At 38.8% G+C, this 22,028-nt stretch overlaps 1 protein-coding gene across 5 annotated transcripts in view; it reads left to right on the forward strand.

Annotated features, from left to right (window-relative positions):
• The window catches only part of LOC135704038 (breast cancer anti-estrogen resistance protein 3 homolog), a 185,225-nt gene that overhangs the window by 154,142 nt on the left and 9,055 nt on the right, over positions 1-22,028 (forward strand). For 4 of the 5 annotated variants that reach the window (XM_065225450.1, XM_065225447.1, XM_065225448.1 and 1 more), the window contains 6 exons: positions 11,450-11,552; positions 11,644-11,806; positions 11,865-12,868; positions 12,927-13,195; positions 13,259-13,451; positions 13,527-13,737. In XM_065225450.1, coding sequence (XP_065081522.1) covers positions 11,450-11,552; positions 11,644-11,806; positions 11,865-12,868; positions 12,927-13,195; positions 13,259-13,451; positions 13,527-13,737 — 1,943 coding nt within the window. The remainder of the gene's footprint in view (positions 1-11,449; positions 11,553-11,643; positions 11,807-11,864; positions 12,869-12,926; positions 13,196-13,258; positions 13,452-13,526; positions 13,738-22,028) is intronic. The other variant, XM_065225449.1, reaches the window with a different exon arrangement.

Genomic DNA, 22,028 nt, shown 5'->3' on the forward strand with positions numbered 1-22,028 from the left:
TCGCAACCAAAAAACCGCAGCGACAAACACTTTCCCTTCCCGAGAAAGGCCGTTTGGTAATGCAATTTCCGGAATGAAGTTTTCAAATCTCGTTCCATGTGCACACGCTCATAAATCAAGTGGATTTAGGTCCTTCAGCATCCGCAAAACAGTTTCGCCTCCTAGGCAACCATATTAAGCCCCAGACGGCATCATACAATATATAGGAGCAGGAAAGTTTCACTCCAAGACAACAACAAAACTATCCTCTCCCAAGTGGTTAAGTAGCAAAACAGTTCCCAAGGTCTGTCTCCCGACGACGACGCCGGCCTAGAGAGAAATACGAGCCAACGAGGAACATACTTTTCATCTGCATCACAAACCACTTAGACTACGTGTAAAGTTTTTAATATGTGAACTTTGTGCTCTTGGTATCCACCCGTGCAACTCTTCTACATCACCGTTACGGGTGGGTTGGGTGCTTCAGGGATTTTCCACGTCTGGGAGCACACTGTTTTATTTTTTTTATTTGCTAAGAGGTGGTGGCTTTTTCTCGACACTTCTTCTAACTACTAGCAGCAGTCGACAAACTCGAAAGAAACACACAGTTTAGATTTACAACGAATCAGTCGCTGTAAGTGCCATGTAAGAGTCTATTAAGGAAGAAAGGAGAGTTTAACAACGGTTCCGTTTTCTTATCCAGCTCTCGAGAGAATGTCACAGTACGGTGCTATGAAAAAGTGAGCTGACTCTGTGGTGGTGTCCCGTTCTGTTATCAGTTGTCTATTGACTTTAAAACATCCCCATTGACTGATTTAAAGTATGCAAACAGTGGCGGTAGAATGGCCACCGACTGCATGGAAGTGTTTAACGAACCGTCAAAACCCCCCTTCCTCTCCTCGATTTCCAGCCCGTAGAAATTTATTGTCATGGAGATGTATCGCAAACAACCGCTCTGTCTCTCGGTCGCACTTTTTAATCCCCTCAAGCCATCATCATCTCACCAGGACCAGAGCCGTTCCGAAAATGTTCACCCTCTCGAAACATCGGGATGCTCATCTCATCCCCTCTCCGTGTTCATTTGACTGTTAGTAAGGTACCGACGAGAGTTTCAACGTGAAGCAAGTAGCAAGCACATAGGTAGCCTGTAATCAAAATTCATGGATGTAGGGCTTAGATCTAATGTTGGGCCTACTAAGCATAACTCGCCCTTTACCTCTATTTCTCGAGCAGATTTATTCACAAAATAGAATTTTTCACTGCAGATGGCTTTCAAATTTGTTCACCTTTCCGGACGCACCGTAAGATTTGAAAAAGAGTAACTAATTGTTGAAATATTTAAAAAAAAAACCTAGCACTACTTTTTGACCCCGAATCCGGCGTACGGATTCTAAATTCGACCAAACGCATTAAAACGCCATTGAATCGCCATTTAATTCACTTCGGCCTATCGGAAGAAGATAAAAATGAATTCGTTCTGAGCGCTTCTTTTGTTTTTGAGAATAATGAGTGCAAACATTCAAATCACGTGTTTTCATTGACTTCGTTCGGTATCTTCTTAACTGAAGAATCATACCAAACGCATAATTCTCGCGATATACTCTTTCGCGAATAACCCGACAGTAAATGAATTTCCCATTCAGTGTGTTGTTTCAGGCGGAAGCTAACATCATCTTCTGTCGAACTGTGCTGCAAGCTTAGCGAGAAATTTGATTATGTTGCCGTGGTAAACCAAAGAGAAAGTCGATGAAGAGAATTGATCAACGAGGATAGGCCCTTTTCAAATGTTACGCGAGAATTGACTTTTTAACGCCGAAATAATGGATATATTTGACATTTTCTACTCGATAGGCCCGAAATGGGCGATAAAGCCGAAGTAGTTCTCTACCCTACCTACGACAAAAATGAAGCTCTTCACGTGTTGTCGTTTGCCCGTTGATTTCAAAATGGCTTTCTAAACGTTGTGGATGGTTTAAAAATACTATAAAAGTGGTGATTTCGAGTCCAGATCCAGCAGATGAAATGTTTGGGTTAATAAGCATAATACGCATTATGTTCTATACCTTAAATTTTTCGACAGCCGATCGTGTATGTGTGTGTGTTTACATTCTGACTCCCACGGTCTGGCAGTGACATTATGGATAGCATATGCACAGTTAAAAATATATACTCAATTTTAAGTGGCTTTCACCCAACTCGGTGCTACCGTGGGGCTAGCCAAAATTGAGTTAACTCGAGATACTCAAATTTTTATAATTTCGATCTGTGATACAATGGGTAAAACAACCTACTTGATTAGGAGAAATTTACTCAACGTCGCGTCGGAAGGAGAAAAATATCAGAATGTTAGCAATGAAATAGTTTGCCTTTTTAAAATTAAAGAACAAACGAAATTTTGGAAATGAAAATATATTTTTTCAAAAATCAAATCTTAGACAGTAACTTCTATGCACTGATGCAGATCACTCCCTCTTCTTGACATAGTTCAGCAAACTCTACATTTTGCAACGAGATCCCGGATCACAAATGGATGGTTTGAACAAACCACTTCTTCTCACTTTCTCTGGCACGAATACTGCTCAATGTCCAAAGTTGTATGGAACCGTTGGACATTTTGAGGTGCACCATCCAGTTGTTTGCATCTGTTAAGATCTTCGATTGGCTTGGAGGCGAACCAGCCCAAGGCTGAAAGCCTCCTTAATAAAGCTAAATAATAATAATAATAATCTTCGATTGGCTAGTCGATTGGTCGTACGAAACGAAAGCCGGTCCCATTTGGACCGGACAAAATCTGGACCGGGCGAAATCCGTCACGTCGGGATGTTCAGAAGGCTGGGACACAGATAGGGGAACAGTTGGCTTCGGCAATACCTTAACCTATTATCGTCAGGGGGGTAAACAACGTCCTTGAGAGCTCAATTTTGGCATGTGGATACATTGTGTTTCAGAGCAACTATTGGCCAAATTTGAGTGCTCTAGGACTTTGTTTACCCCCCTGACGATAATAGGTTAAGGTATTGCCGAAGCCAACTTTTCCCGTATATGAAAAAACAAATTAAAGGGTTGCGTCCTAGACACGACCGCAGAATGACGTAGAACTACACAAAATTTATGAATGTCATGCATTTTTGACTATTATAGTGAACTTAATTGTTTCAAATATTTCAATGTTTCGGTTATGGTTCAATGTTGGTTCAAGTATTTTTCCTGGAATGTAATAAATTATGAAAATTCAAATGAGGAGTCCTAAACAAGCCGTTATATATTTTGGAGAAGGAGCCCAGTATAGTCCACAAAGACGCCATGCATGTTGTGGGATAAAACAATTGCCAAAAAAATACGTTACATTTTTAAAGTAGCTCCATCATTAGTTTTAAATTAGGTCTCTGAAGCAGAGAAGAGAGTGAAGGTTGCATTTTATGATAACGCAACAGGCAGCTGTTTCAATATTGACTAAAATTTTGGTTCATATATCAGCGAATGGAAGGAGCTAAAGACGCTGAATTTATAAAGAGACGACATGTCAAAATTGGAACAATCGATTGTCTGTCAAAGTCATAGGTAAAGTCATTCCAATCGAGCAGAATACCAGTCAAATGGATAAGATATCGCCTCTTCATAAATTCAGGCTCTTTAGAAGGAGCCTCCCCTACGGAGAGGGTTTAACCACCGACAAACCGACATGACACTTAATTCTAACTTATGTCCGAAAATCGCAAACGGCCGATTTAAATGTGCAGTGCAGCGTTGCCAGATATACCGATTTATCGGTATATATACCGATTTCCAAACTAGATACCGATATACAGATAAGGTTCCTCAGAATACCGATTTTTGAGATGTTATACCGATTTATACCGATTTTTTTTTTAAATAATCAAATTTATTATTGTCTGCCTGCACTCGAATTTCGGAGAAATTTTTTGTGGGAGACTTGTATCTTTTTGAATACCTCATATTTTTTGAGCCTTCAAATTTCTAAACAATCGTCTAATGCCTGATACTCTTTCAACTAATGTTTGCATCTCCTCACCGTTTTTGGCTACCCATCAATCGAGAAATAGCCTATGGCTCTTTCCGGTTATTCCTTCCTGAAATTTCATTCAACATTCCCTGGAATTTTCTTCCACCTTACCTTGGAATCTTCTTCAGCCTTCGCTCTAATGAATCTTTCATCTTCTCCCGCCAGTTTTTTTTTTTTCACTTTTCCCGGAACTTCAAGGATGCTATCAGATTTTTATTGCGGATCCACACTAGCTGCAGGAACATTAAAGAAGTGCTGAAACTTCAGAAAAGTCCAGGCTTTTGTATAAGTTTCGATAAATTAAAGGTTTCCTTAATTTCTTTTAAAATTCGAAAACCCGGAAATTTCAGACTCTACTGAACTTAAGGAAACATCATAAATATTTTGGAAACTTCACAAGTCCATAGAACTTCAGGAAAATTTTATGGTTTTCAGGAACTTTAGTGAAGTTCAGAGAACATCAGGACAGATCAATTAATTTCAATGAAATTGATGAAATTTTAAAGGAGTTCCGAGAAACTCAGGCGATTTCCGAAAACTTCAGCAATGTTCTGAGGGGCTCATGCAAATTTAGTGAACGTAAGGAAAGTTACATGAACATTAGAACATTGTGAGAACATTTTTTGGGAAGTTCTATGCTTTTAAATGTCAGAGTCGATAACTTTTAAAAATTAAAAAAAATCGGGAAGATCAGAGAACTTCAATGCTGATGTTACAATAAATTCAAGAAAATTGTGAGAGTACTTAAGAGATTTCGTAATCTTCAAGAAAGTCCAGATACCTTCAAAGATGATTAGAGATATTCCGGTAGTCTTATTTTAATCAGGGAATTTCGAGCGCTTCGAGGATGAACAGAGAACTCTAAAACAGCCCCTAGTTTTAGGAACATTATAAGAAATTTTAAGAAATTTCTAGGAATTATGCAATATTTCTAAGTGCATTTCAGGAATGGTCCGAAAACTTCAGGGAAATTGCGGAGTTTTCAGGGATTTTTTATGAATTATGTCCTTGTTTCTTCCAACTGTTCCGTAAGAGCTCTGGCTTCCGACTTTCTTCAGATGTTTCTTCCAATCTACCGTAGGAAATTTCTGTCAGCGTCTCCAGGAAGTTTTTTTGTATTCTCCAGGAAGTTCAATTAATTCTCCCAGAAATTTCGTTCGTCTTCTTCTGGAAGTTTGACCAAAAGCCAAAGGTTTTTTTGCTCAACTTCTATTGGTAGGTTTTTCCGAGCTTCTTCTGGCTTTCCCTGGAAATGGCTACTTCTGTAAATTTACGTACGAATTCCGAAATTTTCTGGTTTCTTTTGGATGTAACATTCGATTTTTTTTCCGATTGGCTATTTAAATTTTCACAATTCGTGTCTTGGAAGTTTCCCGGATGTTTTTCCAATTTTTCTTAGAACTTTCTCGAACTTCAAGCAGGAGAGCTTCTTTAGACTTTCGCTTGAAATTTTTTTCAGCTTCGTTCAGAAGCTAATTCAAAAGTTCCCCGGAGTTTTCTTCCGGAATTTTCTGATCATAGTTCAAAAGCTAAAATGTTGCTTTTTTTTTTTTTTTTTTTACTCTTTATTTGTTCCAAATTCAAAATAAATTACATTTCATTTTTTTAACCTAGGTGCTCCAGTTACTGCAGTAACGTACCAGCCTTAATTGTTATGATATATATCTAAGTGTTTTTACATTGTTCATGTCTTGGCAATTAAGTATTTTAAACAGGTTTTTTAAACCTGCATGTCAGTATAACAATTGATAGCTTAAAACTAAATAACTAAAACTAAATCTTATCTAAGTATAAAGGGAATTAATCGTTGCAATTGAGGATTGTAACGATTTTTGCGGGAAATTATTAATTATTTTGTTGGACATTTGTGCTAAAGTCTCAACATTCGAAATTCTATGTACTTCGGTAGTACTGTACCAGGGAGGCAACTTCAAAATCATCTTCAGAATTTTGTTCTGAATCCTTTGAAGTGCTTTTTTCCTGGTAATGCAACAACTAGACCATATTGGCACAGCGTAAAGCATGGCCAGTCTATAAACTTGTTTAAATATTAGAAGTTTATTCGTCAGGTAAAGTTTGGATTTCCTGTTTATAAGAGGATACAAACATTTTATATATTTGTTACATTTGGCTTGAATGCCCTCAATGTGATCTTTAAAAGTTAATTTATGGTCAAGTATTAATCCAAGATATTTCACTTGGTTTGACCAGGAAATTGGAACTCCGTTCATAGTGACTATGTGACTACTACTAGGTTTCAAAAAGGAAGCCCTGGGCTTATGTGGAAATATTATAAGTTGAGTTTTGGAAGCGTTGGGAGAAATCTTCCATTTTTGTAAATAAGAAGAGAAAATATCTTATGCAGTCTGCTGAAAATAACACGAAGACTTCTTCCTTTAGCGGAAATGCCAGTGTCATCAGCGAACAAAGATTTGTGGCAACCCTGAGGCAAATCAGGGAGGTCCGAAGTGAAAATGTTATACAATATAGGCCCAAGAATGCTACCCTGAGGAACTCCTGCTCTAACAGGTAGTCGATTAGATTTGGAATTTTGATAATTTACCTGCAGAGTTCTGTCAGTTAAATAATTTTGGACTAATTTCATAATGTAAAGTGGAAAATTAAACTTTTTCAATTTAGCAATCAAACCTTCATGCCAAACACTGTCGAATGCTTTTTCTATGTCTAGAAGAGCAACTCCAGTTGAGTGGCCTTCAGATTTGTTTGAACGAATTAAATTGGTAACTCTTAAGAGTTGATGAGTAGTTGAATGCCCATGGCGAAATCCAAACTGCTCATCTGCAAAAATTGAGTTCGTATTGATGTGAAGCATCATTCTATTCAAAATTATTTTTTCAAAAAGTTTACTTATTGAAGAAAGCAAACTTATTGGACGGTAGCTAGAAGCTTCAGCTGGATTTTTATCCTGCTTCAAAATTGGAACAACTTTTGCATTTTTCCATTTATCAGGAAAGTATGCCAAATGGAAACATCTGTTAAATAATTTTACCAGGAAAGACAAGGTACTCTCTGTCAGTTTTTTGATGAGGATATAGAAAATTCCATCATCACCTGGAGCTTGAAAGCCTGGATTTTGAAATTTTTTAGTTATAGACCTTACTTCGTCCAAATCAGTCCCCCAGGAATCATCAAAAATATTTTCCCGAGAGAAAATATTCCGAAAATCCCGAGCAACCTGATTCTCAATAGGACTAGTAAGACCCAAACTGAAATTATGGGAACTCTCGAATTGCTTAGCAAGTTTCTGAGCTTTTTCCAAATGTGATCAAAATTTTACCACCTTCTTTAAGCGCTGGAATTGGCTTTTGAGGTTTTTTCAAAATTTTTGTGAGTTTCCAAAAGGGTTTGGAACTCGGGTCTAATTTAGAAACATTATTTTCAAAAGTTTTGTTCCTCAGGGCAGAGAATCGCTTTTTAATTTGTTTTTGCAAATCCCGCCAGATAACTTTCATGGCAGGATCGCGTGTTCTTTGAAATTGTCTCCTACGGACATTTTTAAGACGGATCAAGAGCTGAAGATCATCGTCTATTATAATTGAATCGAATTTAACCTCGCATTTTGGTACTGAGGCAGCTCTTGCTTCAACTATAGAAGTAGTCAGAGATTCAAGAGCATAATTAATTTCATCTTTGGTTTGCAAAGGAATGTTTGGATCGAAGTTATATTCCATAAATGTTCGATATTGCTCCCAATCAGCCCTATGGTAATTGAAAGTAAAGCTGTTGGGATTAGAAATTATTTCTTGGGATATTTCAAAAGTTCCTGGAAGGTGATCAGAACCGAAGTCAGCATGGGTAACCAATTGGCTACAAAGATGACATGAATCAGTTAAGACCAAATCAATAGTTGAGGGATTTCTTGCAGAAGAAAAGCATGTTGGGCTGTTTGGATATTGAATAGTGTAATAGCCTGCAGAACAATCATCAAACAGAATATTACCATTGGAATTGCTTTGAGCATTATTCCATGAGCGGCGTTTTGCATTAAAATCACCAATAATGAAGAATTTAGACCTATGACGGGTAAGTTTCTGAAGGTCACCCTTGAGAAAATTCTTTTGCTGGCCTACGCATTGGAATGGCAAATAGGCAGCTATAAACGTAAGTTGTCCAAATTTTGTTTCAACAGAAACTCCCAAAGTTTCAAAAACTTTGGTTTCAAATGAAGAAAGTATTTTGTGTTTGATTTGTCTATGAATAATGATGGCAACGCCACCACAGGGTCCATCAAGACGATCATTTCTATAAATTAAATAATTTGAGTCCTTCTTAACCTTATGGCCAGGTTTAAGGAACGTTTCAGTTATAACGGCAATATGCACGTTATGAACTCTCAAAAAGTTAAATAGCTCGTCTTCATTATCTTTAAGAGATCGAGCATTCCAATTTACAATATTTAATGCTTTAAAATCCATTACTGAATTTTAAAGTCATGACAATATTATTAGCAAATTTTACTCCAGTTTGAATAGCATCAAACATGGAGTTAGATTTAAGCATATCAGAAATCATGTCAATTAATGAATTCTGTAAAAATTCCATTTTAGGAGCATTAATGCTTCCTAAGTCAAAGTTGTCAAAATTTCCGTTAGAACGTTGGTTAGTATTTTGATTTCTACCCGCTGCAATAGCAGCATAGGTAGCTCCATTAACTCGCTGAACATTGTTAGCAGCGAGGGGAGTAGGTACAGATGAAACATTTGAAGCAGGGGTGATATTTGTACCTACGGGTACGAATGTAGAATTTGTTCTTCGCTGACCGTTGTAAACAGCAGAGGAATTTATACCTGGTCGGAAACGTGGAGCGTTTCCTACCTGTCGGTTAGAACGAGATTGTAGGATCGCTTTGCGAGTCTTACATTCCCAAAAATTGGATTTGTGGTTTTCACCACAATTTGAACATTTAAATTTCTTAGGATCTTCCTTCACAGGACAGTCGTCCTTTGCGTGAGAGGAATCACCACAATTCATGCATTTAGCTGGCATGTAGCAATTTTTAGTTCCGTGACCCCATCCCTGGCACTTACGGCACTGGGTGAGGTTTTGGAAATTTCCTCCAGTCTTCCTGAAGTGTTCCCACTTCACTCGGACATGGAGCATAAGGCTAGCTTTTTCTAAGGCCTTAAGGTTGTTTAGTTCACTAGACTTGAAGTGAACTAAATAAAAATCATTAGAAATCCCGTTGCGCGAATCGCCAGGACGGGATTTCATTTTCATTTTGATTACTTGGAGTGGCACAACTCCAAGTAATTTTGCCAGTTCATCTTTGATCTGATCCAGGGATTCACCACTGGGCAGTCCTTTCATGACAACCTTGAACACACGTTCAGTTTTGGTGTCGTAAGTAAAAAATTTGTGCTTCTTCTCAGTAAGATACTTGAGAAGACATTTAAATCCGTCCAAGGTTTCAGCCAATACACGGCATTCACCCCGACGTCCAATTTGTAGTGAAAACTTAACTTTCACGAAATTCAAAAGTTCCATGCGAAGAGCATGGAAATCGGTAGTGGTTATCACAATAGGGGGAATCTTTTCCTTCTTGGCATTAAGCCGGGAAAGTTTACTAGAATTTTTCTTGGATGATGGATCATTCTCATCATCCGTGAGCAAATCAAATTGATTACTCAAATTAATTTCTTCAGAAGGGGGGTCAAGAGTTTGCCCCTTTCTTTTGCGTTTAGGCGCCATGGCGGCAGTAAATTTTTATCCAAATCGACTTCCAAGCAGATTACTATAAGAATCTGAAGGATCGAAGAGGAATTTTCCAAATTGATATCCAAGAAAGATTACCTCGGGTAGGGTCCAAACAAGGATCGAAGAGGAATAAGAGGAGTTGAACAAGGTAGAAAATTTTTACAGGTTGAGCACTGAAAAGTGCTGTTTAAATTTGTTGTAGCTTTAGGTAGTAGTAACACTTCCTTAAGCAAAAAGCAAATAGATCCGCACGGCAAGAGAGCACGATGCGGACTCCTAAAATGTTGCTTTGATTAACGGTTTTCTCAGTCTTAAAACACTGCAGCGATTACGATGTAATCTGGCTGACATTTTGGCCATGGGTTGTGGCCTTTTTCAAAGGAAAATATTGTTTGCCGTTATTGTCAATAGTTAAGTCGTTGTTATGGCTGATTTTTAATATTTTTGTTCATTTAATCATATTAAATTGAAAAAACTACTTCATCACAATTTTGATCACCACTTGAGGACAACGATAATTTTAAAAATTAAATTAAAAAAATTAAAGAGTGTTTTAGGACTGAGAAAGCCATTAAATAAAGTAAGTTAAAATTTTCGCTTTCAAAAACGGTCTCTAGACGTCATCCTGATTCCGAAAAAAAAACATATTGTAGGGTCTTTGGCAGTATTTCCCATTTTTTCTGAAATCGGCAGCCGCCATCTTTTATTTCAAGATAGCGCTGGACATCGATTTTCGGTCTCTAGACGACATCCCGATTCCGAAAATATCCATATTGAAGGGTATTTGGCAGCATTTCCAACTTTTTCTGAAATTGTAAGCCACCATATTGGATTTTAAAATGGCGTCGGACATCGATTTACAGGTTTTAAACGTCATTCCGATTCCGGAAATAGCCATATTGAAGGGTATTTGATAGTATTTTCCACTTTTTCTGATACCGGATGCGACCATCTTTGATTTCAAAATGGCGCTGGACATTGATTTTCGGTCTCTAGACGTCATCCTGATTCCGAAAAAAAAACCTAGATTGTAGGGTATTTGGCAGTATTTCCCACTTTTTCTGAAATTGGCAGCCGCCATCTTTGATTTCAAGATGGCGCTGGACATCGATTTTCGGTCTCTAGACGTCATCCCGATTCCGAAGATATCCATATTGAAGGGTATTTGGCAGCATTTCCCATTTTTTCTGAAATTGGAAGCCGCCATCTTGGATTTCAAAATGGCGTCGGACATTGATTTACTGGTTTTATACGTCATTCAGATTCCGGAAATATCCATATTGAAGGTATTGGTAGTATTGCCCACTTTTTCTGATACCGGATGCCGCCACCTTGGATTTAAATATGGCGCTGGGCATCGATTTTCGTCATTGGAACGGTACTAATGGATATTTTTGGTCGCCATTGAAAATTTAGTCGATTGCTGAATTTACATATGTATGGTCCCAAATTAGGAGCATTTAGGCCGATATTACATCAATTTCCCCTTTAAAAACAATCTAAAAACCAAAATTTTGCTCTTTCCAGCAAAACCAGAAAAAAAAATCCCTGCCTCCTTCCTCAACTCCAGTTCCATAAATTTATCACATTTCCAGCATAGCCATCATTTTTCACATCCCGTACTTATTCTTCCTGTGTTTTGCTGTTGGAATCATGATATGCCAACCAACCAGCCACCCACCCACGGTATCTAACTGTTTTCCTTTTCTGCTTCCGCTCTTTCTTCCGCAGCTGCTGATTCAGCCCGAAACCGTATACGAGAGAGTACAATATCAGTTCGAAGACGACGCCTATGACACAGTTCCTGATTTGATAACATTCTACGTAGGCTCAGGTAAGACCATCCTCGGTGAGGCCTAACGAGCTCATAATAATCGTTCGTTCATTAACCCATGTACTCTGTGCGTTGTTCGATCCTTTTCTAGGGAAAGTCATCTCTGCCGCCTCGGGAGCACGGATTCAGTTCCCCTGCAACAGGCTCTACCCGCTGTCGTTCTACGCTTCCAAGTATGGCCATGGTGTGGGTGGCATTCGTGGGCCAAGCCCACTCAACTCACCCTCACCGGTACCGTCGTCTCCTGGGTTCAGGTAAAGGGCATCATCAACACGATTAGCGTTGTTATACTAAACGGTTTTGTTTTCCCAGGTATAATCCATACACTCAGCAAACGAACACATATCGAAGTCCGATGTCTTCGCCTCCAAGGACAAAGCGTGAAACGCCCCCTCGTCTCCCTTCGAAGAAGCAACGTTCGCAATCTCTAACCCCCCTTCAAGGAGCTCCGACGGCTCAACAGCGGTACTGCAGCGCTGATGGTGTGATACAATCCAATGGATCCGATAGTAGCAGAACGCTTTCGAAACCTTCAAGGTTGACTGGTTCAACCGAGAAGTGTAACAGTGCAGATGGAGTCATCCATAATAACGATTTGGCACGGTCAACGGACGAGAAATGCTCCAGCGCCGATGGAGTCGTCAAATCGCAAACATTGACTCGATCGGGACCCAGTTCGCAATCTCTTCCACGATCAAACAGTCTAAGGTCTTCCCACGGAATTCTTGGCTCGCGAACGTCTAGCATCAATAAAGAACCGAGTGAACACTCGTTGAGTCCTTGCCTGGAGCAGAAACATTTCGCCGAAGATGAAGAGGAATCGCAACAACCTCCTAGTCCACCACCGAAGCCAGGACGGGGAGTTCACAGGAACGATTCTATGAAGGAAGTCGATCCACATGGACCGATCCATCGAATGGGATCGTACCACCCAAGTGGATCGGACTCCGGGAATGGCTCGGGAGATTCTGCACAGAGTTCCGCTGCCGGAGAGGAGATCGTCGTGCAACATCGAGGTGGAGTGATACTGAAAAATCCTCGCTTCATTCCGACCTCGATGTCATCGATCACGCTAAGATCGTATGTCGACTTCGATCCACTGGCAGCGGAAGAAGCCCTGTTCTCGATGAACATTCCAACGTTCGAGCAGGTCTCGCGTTACGATCTCGAAAACTTCAACACACTTTTGCTTCCGTTCTGTGAATACAAACCGTTGGATAGCGGCACGCTCAATACGTTCCGGATGATGTTGAGCGAAACGAGCTCCAGGGTGATTGCGGCGCACTTGACACGGGTGGATATTAGCTTAATATTAGGTTCGTAATAGAGAATTTCGTTGGAATTTCGTAATAAATCGTTTCTTTCATTTTCCAGAAAAAGACGAAGAGAAAAAAGACAACCTTCTGAATTGTACCGGTTTGGAGTTGATCACCTTAGAAAATGGCCGCCAGTTCCGCTTGGATCTTATCGAACGTACCGAATGTATGAAACTGCTGGTAGCCGTTACAATTTTAACCTGCCAGGACGATCTAGAACGGGCCGAAACCTTGAACAAGTGGATCCAGATCGCGGTGGAAACCAAAACTGCCCTCGGAAATCTGTTTGGATTCTGTGCCATCATGCTCGGACTATCGATGCCACAGGTACCACCACCTCTTTTGATCATTTGTTCTTAGCAACCATTTCACAAATTCTCCACTTGACAGATCCAAAAGCTGGAAACCACATGGCACACATTGCGCCAAAAGTACACCGACAGTGCATTTAATTTCGAAGCTAAACTACGACCTACGCTAAACAGCATGAACGACTGCTCGAATCCGCAGGCACCGAACACGACGATACCCCACATACTGCCATACATACTGGTTAAGGATCGCACAATCAACGATGTCCTAGGTATTTATCCCTTTAGGGAGAGCTATTCAAAATCATCATTCAAATTAAATGCTCGTTTTACTACCACCTTCCCAGTAGACCCATCGCAGACGCAGAGTTCCACGCTGGTGACGAGTTGCGTAACGCCGTGGGAAACCACTACTCAGGATTTCGGCTTCTCGGTACTATTTGCTCACCTGGACGCGGCCAGGAGTTTTGTGAACAATCTATCGCTCTATCGGAAAAATGCACACAGCATCATGCAGGACACCAGTCGGCTCGATACGCTGCTGGAGGATGCTTTCCGGTGAGTTTTACCTTTCTTTTAGCTCCTATAGGAAAATTTGTCAGATTTTAGTACAACTGTAAAACGAGTGCACGGTTATTAAACCGAATGGATCATTAGGTCGAATGAGTCATTAGGTCGGAAGCCATAAGGCCGAATGGGTCATTTGGTGAATTTTGAAAAGAGAAAGACAAAACTTAAAGTATTCTTTGGAACAATTGTCAACACTCTGAAACTTTGAAAATGTTCCTCTCTGTCTGAGAAGGGACATACATATATTTACACCTCAATTTGAATTAAAACAGCAAAAAAAGGGTTATCTTCCATTTAATTCCACTTAAATAATTTTGGTATCCATGACAGATACATGTTTTGACTACAATGTGCAGTCTTCATCAGTGTCATTACCACTAAAGACTTATCAATAACCTGTTCCCTTAAGTACTCATCCCCATTTTTGATAACTCTTTAGTGGGAATGACACTGATGAAGACTGCACATTGTATTTAAATTACGTATCTGTTATGGATACCAAAATTATTTAAGTGGCATTCAAAGTGTTTTTATGTTTCTTCATACGCGAAGTTAGCGATTTTCAGAGTTGGTTGGAAATGCTAACATGAAGCTTTAGTGTGATAATTTATTAGCTAGAGAATGATCTTTAGAAGAGGGTATGTGGATAGTTCCGTTAGAGTACGGCAGTATGAAAATTGAATAGAAGTTTGAAAATGAGCGAAGGGCCATTAATGCGACAGTTTTTAAAGTCAGACGCACATCTTTTGCCTAACCCTTACGATGTACGCGGAGACTTGAAGTATGTCTTCATGTCTACAGGCAAAAGATCATTCTCTAGCTAATAAATTATCACACGAAAGCTTCATGTTAGCATTTCCAACCAACTCTATTTAAGTGGAATTAAATGGAAGATAACCCTTTTAAGCTTTCCGCTAACAGCCCAATTTCATTACTTCATCAATTTGAATTATTCAAGAAATGTCTTTTTAAATATTGAACTTTAATCAATATTCGAAGATTCTGTAAAATCAAATCTTTTCCTTGATTGAAAATTATCAATTTGTAATCCAAGACTGCACACAAAAAAATTATCATTGATATTATATTTAAAAAAAAAACCGTTGGTAGAAATAAAAGTTTGCATTGGTTCTTTTTGGTAGAAAGTACTTAACTTTCAAAACGAAAGTCAGCCAACTGTCAAATCAAAAGTTTAACATATTATTAATTTTAAAAGTTAAAACTTTCAAATCGAATTGTAGAACAGTCAAACTGAAAACATAATCCTTTTATATTGACGTTGGAAAAATGTTGCTTCAAAACACGGGTATTTCTTCGCAATTAGTATAAGTTTTCATCTCAATTACAAATTATTTTGAAATTAAGTGCTTTTATGACGCATGCAGAAAATAAACATTTTTATGATGATGTTTGGAAAAAATCTAACTCAGTCTCGGAACAGATAGTCGTCTTCGTCGGATAATGAAGGTTTCCTCCTAAATGCGGGGTTCCAACGTGCAGCGGACTTGGTCGAACTAAAGTGCATCTTGCTTTCGTTGCTGGCCGACGATAAGCACCAAAGCCGGGTATGGATCGGACGATCGGGCGTCTGAATTTTACCAGTACACAGCAAAAAAAATAATTTTGATATCACGTCAAAGTGGATGCACTACAATCATGTCGAAAATATGATGTAATATTACTTGCTAAAAAGGACAAAATTATCATTAATACAATGCATGAACTGACATTACGCTGCTTTTACTGCATTTGTTTATTTATGAGGTCATAAAAATTACATGAAATTTTCGACATGATTGTAGTGCATCCACTTTGATGTGATATCAAAATTATCTTTTTGCTGTGTAGGAAAGAACGGAGTCTCTAATCCTTATTGATAGCCACCAAAAACGTCTCGGCTGTGTGTTCCAACGTCCCAAGATGCTGATGATCTGAAAAATTATCAATTTCATGTTCAAAATCATTCTTGAAATATGTAGACAGTAGTAGCAATCTTACCTTCTGTGAAAAACTCAATCTTTTTCACTGACTCCGGTACCAGAATCGGTTCCCCCGGTTGTGGAATTTTGGAAGTGCACAATGCACAATTGATTTTCTGCGGTTGGATTCTAGTACCTTATATGCCCTATTAGATTTTTGGACAATGACAATGAGCTTTTCAGGAGGTCCTTTTGACATTTGTACAATCTTTGTTTTAAAAATTTGAACTTTTAAAATTACGTGTTGATAGTCAAATAAAAACTTTCAAATCATAGAATACAAATTCACTTTGGAAACGGCGCCGGTGGTGTAGTGGTAAGCGTGATTACCTCTCACCCCAGCAGGCCTGGGTTCAATCTCAGTCGGCGCCGCCGGGATGTTCTGAGGCATAACATCTCTGATCACGCCTTCCTTCGGATGGGAAGTAAAGCCGTTGGTCCCCGGTTCATGAGTTGATGGGTCGATAGGTAGGGTCCAGGTGTGGGAGCTGCCTTCCTGGCACGTCGGTAGCATTGGTGCTCAGCACGGAAAACAAGATCGACGGAAAAAACAAACCAAAGGAGAAAAATTCACTTTGAAAATTTTTGTAGTTGAAACTACCGAATTCGAGAAACTTTTAATTTTAATTCACAGAAAATAAAGTTGTTGAATATTACATCCAAACTGCTGCAACCAGGTCAATCCATCGGCTGTGTAATGTAACGTTGTACTATGTACATCGATTTTGCGAACAAAATTACATCAATTGATGTAAAATTGTATCTGCTTTTTGCTATTACATCATTATTTCATACATCAGCTTGATTTACATTGATCGATATTACATTTTTTTTTTTGCTGTGTTGGTAACATTTTTATAGATACCATTTTTGTTTGTTGTGTGTGTGAATATTTAAAGCATTTGAAGATCATAGGCATAGAAAATGTTTTAATAATAAAATATTTGGAAGATCTCGCCAATAGGAACACTATTAGATGAGGAATTTTTAGCCTTTGACTTTTCATAAAACATTTCTCCTTCTTTCAAACATGAGCAGATCTTCCTTGTTTCTAAATGTTCATCAGATGTTATTTCAAGCTTTAGATTTTTCATAGCTGAATTTTTCTTCTTTGAAACATGAACTGAACTTTTTTTTTCAATATTTCTGATTTATAAAATGTTTAAGATCGTAGATAAGTAATTTTTTTTTTGAAAACGATGTTAAGGATAGTACTTGAAATGCTTAATTTTGTGCAATTTACAAGATTCCATATCTAATCTAATGTAATCTAGCACCCAACCAGCCAGTTCATGCAATTATCCTGGATTTTTTTTCTATTTGGATATGTTGTCCACCATATATGCACAAAATATATGAAAACGGCCAGATCTACTGTGTATAATTTAAGGGGCAAGATGATTCAGAAACTTCGGGCCAATGATCCAATAAATGAATGAACCGTGGACATTAGAGTGTTTCAAAATAAGTCAATCCTGGAATTTCAAGCGCTATCCCCTGGAATGGTAGTTGAGGGTTCAGAAGCAACCTGCCAAAATTTTAAGTTATGAGCCCAACAAACAATTGCCTATTAAAGAAACGACTTCTTGACGATTTTATTCCACTGCATGCAATACTTGTACTATTTTTAATAATAACTTCTGTTCAGGCTTTGTCCACGCAAATCTGGAGAATTTATTCAACCACAACATCGAAATATTTGGCGTTGAATAAGATATGTCGAGAAGCTTTTATTCGACTTACAAGAGTTGTAAACAGAGCTTATTCGATCATTCTTATGATTATTCAGTGTTTATTAGATATCATTACTTTCTTAACAGCGATGGTAGAAAGGTGTGTATATAGACGCTTGATCCTCATGTGAAATATTTTTTTTAATAGACACTATTATACATTTATTAAACGATTATTCAACTACGGGATAGTTAATCCGAAAATAAGAACGGGACAACAACAGAGCAGGGTTGTTCTCATTTAGTGATTGTTGTGTCATTATTTCTGTCGAAGCACACACCCACTACCCCCCACACATAGATCCTAGAAAATTTATTACATACATACATACGCACATTTCGTTGGATGGGATTCGAACCATGACCTTCCGATCACCAGCCGCTTGCCTTGCCATCTGAGCTATCCTAAAATACATCATATAGGCAGCTAAATAAGTAATAAAAGCTTGAATCTGAAAACCTATCAGCACTCCCAGCCGTAACTCTAGCTAATTCAAGGAGATGTGAGAATGATTAATTCATTCATAGTTGTTTAACATGAGACCAACGTTACCTCTCCATCTTTCTAATTTCGATGGAAAGGATGCTATTCTTTTTGATAGATCTATGAATTGGTGGTCGTGAGTGATACGATCTATGATTACGATTAAAATTAATTAGGCGTAGAAAATAATTAAAAAAAGGGTTGAGGTTGGGATTGAACACGCGACCTTCTGCTTGGAGAGCGAAAACGGTAACCACTATGCTACCAATTTCGTTTTTATGTTAGCCTGAAGTAGTGTAGTGGAATAATTAATGAATACGCCGACTGTAAAGCATTTACAAAGCATACAATTTAAACATGGACGCATAGTGGTATAAGAGCTATTATGCTGACTGTATTCACCTTTATACACAGCAAAAAAAGTTGTTGAGTATTACATCCAAACTGCTGCAACCAGGTCAATCCATCGGTTGTGTAATATCACATTGTACGATGTACATCGATTTTGCGAACAAAATTACATCCATTGATGTAATATTGTATCTGCTTTTTGCTATTACATCATTATTTCATACATCAGCTTGAATTACGTTGATTGATATTACTTTTTTTTTTGCTGTGTACAGTAATATTGTAAAGCAATGCTATGAAATCTAATAATGGAGCTAGAAAACATTTATAAAGCGTTTTATTAAATCAATTGAAAACAGTCGAATAAAAGCGATAATGTTAGTGCAAATTACACTTATTCAGTATGTTATTAAAGGGCGAACACGAAATTATTGCGACGCATTCAACAGGGCATAACTTTTTTACCATTGGGTAAAATCAACCAAATTTTGCACACTTTCTCATTGATGTGTATTGTGTACATGCTGTCAAACTCGAAGTCGTGTTTTTCGATTCAACGAAAATGGAGGTGAACCAACGCGAGTTGAGAGAACAAATTCTTTCCAAACACCTGGAATTTCCTGACCTGTCGCACCGGCAGTTGGGAAAAATGTTGAACATTCACCATTCAACCGTCTCCAGAGTGTTGAAGCGGTTCCAGGAGCGGTTGACGTTAGACCACGGCAAAGGAGCTGGAAGAAAACCGGGACCGGAGAACAAAAAGACGGAGGGAAAGGTGAAGCGGATGATTAAAGCAAATCCCAACGTCTCAAGCCGTGATTTGGCTAAAAAGATCGGCATGTCGCAGAGCTACGTCCAGAATGCAAAGAAGAGAGCTGGACTACATACATACAAGGTACAGAACTTCCCAAACCGCGATGAGCGGCAACAATCGACGGCTAAAACTCGGGCACGGAAGCTCTACGAGAAGATGCTGACAAAATATGGCTGCTGTGTGATGGACGACGAAACGTATATAAAAGCCGATTTTAAGCAAATTCCGGGGTTGGAGTTTTTCACCGGCAAGAGCAAGTTCGATGTGGACGACAAATTTAAGAAGAAGAAAATGTCGAAGTTCGCCTCCAAATATCTCATTTGGTAGGCCATCTGCTCTTGCGGACTGAGGAGTGAGCCTTTCGTGACAAAGGGCACAGTAAATGGCAAGATCTACAAATCTGAGTGCCTCGAGAAGCGCCTTTTGCCGTTCTTGCAGCAGCACGACGAAGCTCCGCTATTTTGGTCAGATTTGGCATCATGCCACTATTCTAAAAGTGTCCTGGAGTGGTATGAGGCCAATTCTGTCCATTTTGTTCCAAAGGACATGAATCCGCCAAACTGTCCGGAGCTGCGCCCGGTGGAGCAGTACTGGGCAATAATGAAGCGGGAACTTCGGAAGAGCAAGAAGACAGTCAAAGACGAGAAGGACATGTTAAGAAAATGGAAAAAAAAAACTGAGAAACTGGTACCGGATGACACTGTAAAGACTTTGATGGAGGGCATCAAGCGAAAATGCGTTCAATTTTACACTCAAGGCTCCATCGATTAACTTTTCTTTTGATTTTTGAAGTAAATATATGTATAAAACTACCCTAAAATTTTGGTTTGATTCTAAACATTATAAGAAAATTGGCATGACATTTTCGGTGTCGCAATAATTTCGTGTTCGCCCTTTAGATCACACTTCTGGTGTTGAATCAGGAAAACAGTCATCGTTTGTATAGCTTTTAATAAGTATATTAATCAAATCAGAGCAAACAGCGGAATAAAGGCGCATCTATCGATCTCAATGAACTTTTTTCAGCACATAATTCGACATCCTGCTTTATTCAGCATTGTACACTGTTATACAGCATTTATTCAATGTGTATGCTTATTTGTGACTTTGAATTGTTTGTTGGGGAGGATCACGGGAACTCTTCGCTCAAATGGCTTGAAGTTTGTATGGGGAAAATCAACAAAATGCATGGGGGAACGAGCCACTTTCACATTTGTGGCTCTAGGTGGCGTTGTAGTGGGTCGATTTTCTTCGTGTACAAAATGTAGACTCTTTGGAATATTGGGAACATTTTGACTCAAGACCGGATGTGAATCCGAGTTAACCCCGAAAAGTTATTAGCGTTTCAAATGAACACCACCTGCTTTACTTTTGGAGATGGCCTAACGCGATTTTTAGTTTTACGAACAGACATACGAATAGCAATGTTGGCATGGGTACAACTTTTTTCTTTCTCCATGAAATTGACTGAAATTTTCACAGTTAGTAGAAAAATGTTCGAAATTATGGTCTTCTGAAAATTGTAATAGACTTACCAAGTGGTTCCGGTTTTATTCCGGGTTTCCGAGAGGCCATCCAGGGGAGAAAAAGTACCAGTCGTATAGAGCAAGGTGATGCTGGAATTCCTTAATCTTGATTATACTGTATTTTTGATCAAAGTAGGTATTGATTATTCTCTGCGACTACATGGCGATTTTCGATATATACGCTGGTCATTAGCACCACATGGTCACGAGATGGTCCGGCGGAAAATTCGGAATATCCGTAAAATGTATTGCTTCGTAAATTTGATGAAAGTAGGCCATGGTTTTTATCTGCAACTGTATGAAATGTAGTAAGATGGGGATTTTTGATATATTAGCTGGCAATTGGATCTAAGTGGTCATCGGAAAATCCGAATCATCCGTAAAATTGATTGCTGTGTAAATTTGATCAAAGTAGACCTTAGTGTACACACTTAATCTAGCTTGGTAAAATCTCCAACAGTCGCCCTCGGCATTTACTTTTGCTGAAATATCTGCAAAATATCTGTTTGTTAGCTGATATCTCAGCAAAATGATATTTGTTAGCTGAGTCTCGGCAATTGTTTTACTGAACCTCAGCAAAATAAATTGCAGGACTACTCGGCTGTTGGAATCTCGGCGAAAAAATTTAAGTGTGTATTAGACTGCCAGCGAAAATGGTAATTTTTAATTTCGCTAACAAACCATATACAAAATGTTTAATGCCTCGAAAAATGACCCTATGCCAAATTTAAGCTCAATCGGACATGCTTTAGGGGTGGCGCAAACGCGTCAAAGTTTGACTTTTTTCACTCTCCATGTGTGTCGTTGTCCTGCGTTAGTCCTGAAGTCCCTGGTCCTGTAGGTCTCTCCGTGTTGATGGTTCCCGTGTTGGTTCGTCTTGGTATCCAGAAGGGCGTCGATTTGCATGGTAAGAATGAAAGAACTGTCTTTGTAACTAATACTGCTAGGAGCACTGGTATTAGGGTCGATAATGTTCCAAATGAGAGCCAGCTAACCAGATGTAGTTGCCAGTGTATGTTGTCCGTAGTCATATTCAGATACTCTATATGACTCCGGTGCTCCAGATTGATTTCCTGTAAGTACTGTAAAGGCATCTTGTTTATGATTTTTGAAGGAGTTACCGTTAGTCCCATCGCTGGAAGATAAGTTTTTTTGTAATACGTCGATGTTGTTGTTGGTGTATTCCTCGTCGTTCAACTTGATGGTACAGCCAGAGAACTGGATAAGGTATGATCCTCGTAGCTCTCTTACTTGCCTTGAACAGTTTGATGTTAGGGTGACGTTGTTAGCACTCACCAATATGTTTGCATCATCTATTCGCTTTATGAAGTTTTGTCCATATACTTTCTCCATAGGACATTGAGCTGATTCGCCATCAACCAACTGTTGAAC

This window comes from Ochlerotatus camptorhynchus, unplaced genomic scaffold (genome assembly GCF_037179485.1).
Source record: "Ochlerotatus camptorhynchus isolate MF236.1 unplaced genomic scaffold, CSIRO-AGI_Acam_v1.1 ptg000229l, whole genome shotgun sequence".
NCBI classification, from domain to species: Eukaryota; Metazoa; Arthropoda; class Insecta; order Diptera; family Culicidae; genus Ochlerotatus; species Ochlerotatus camptorhynchus.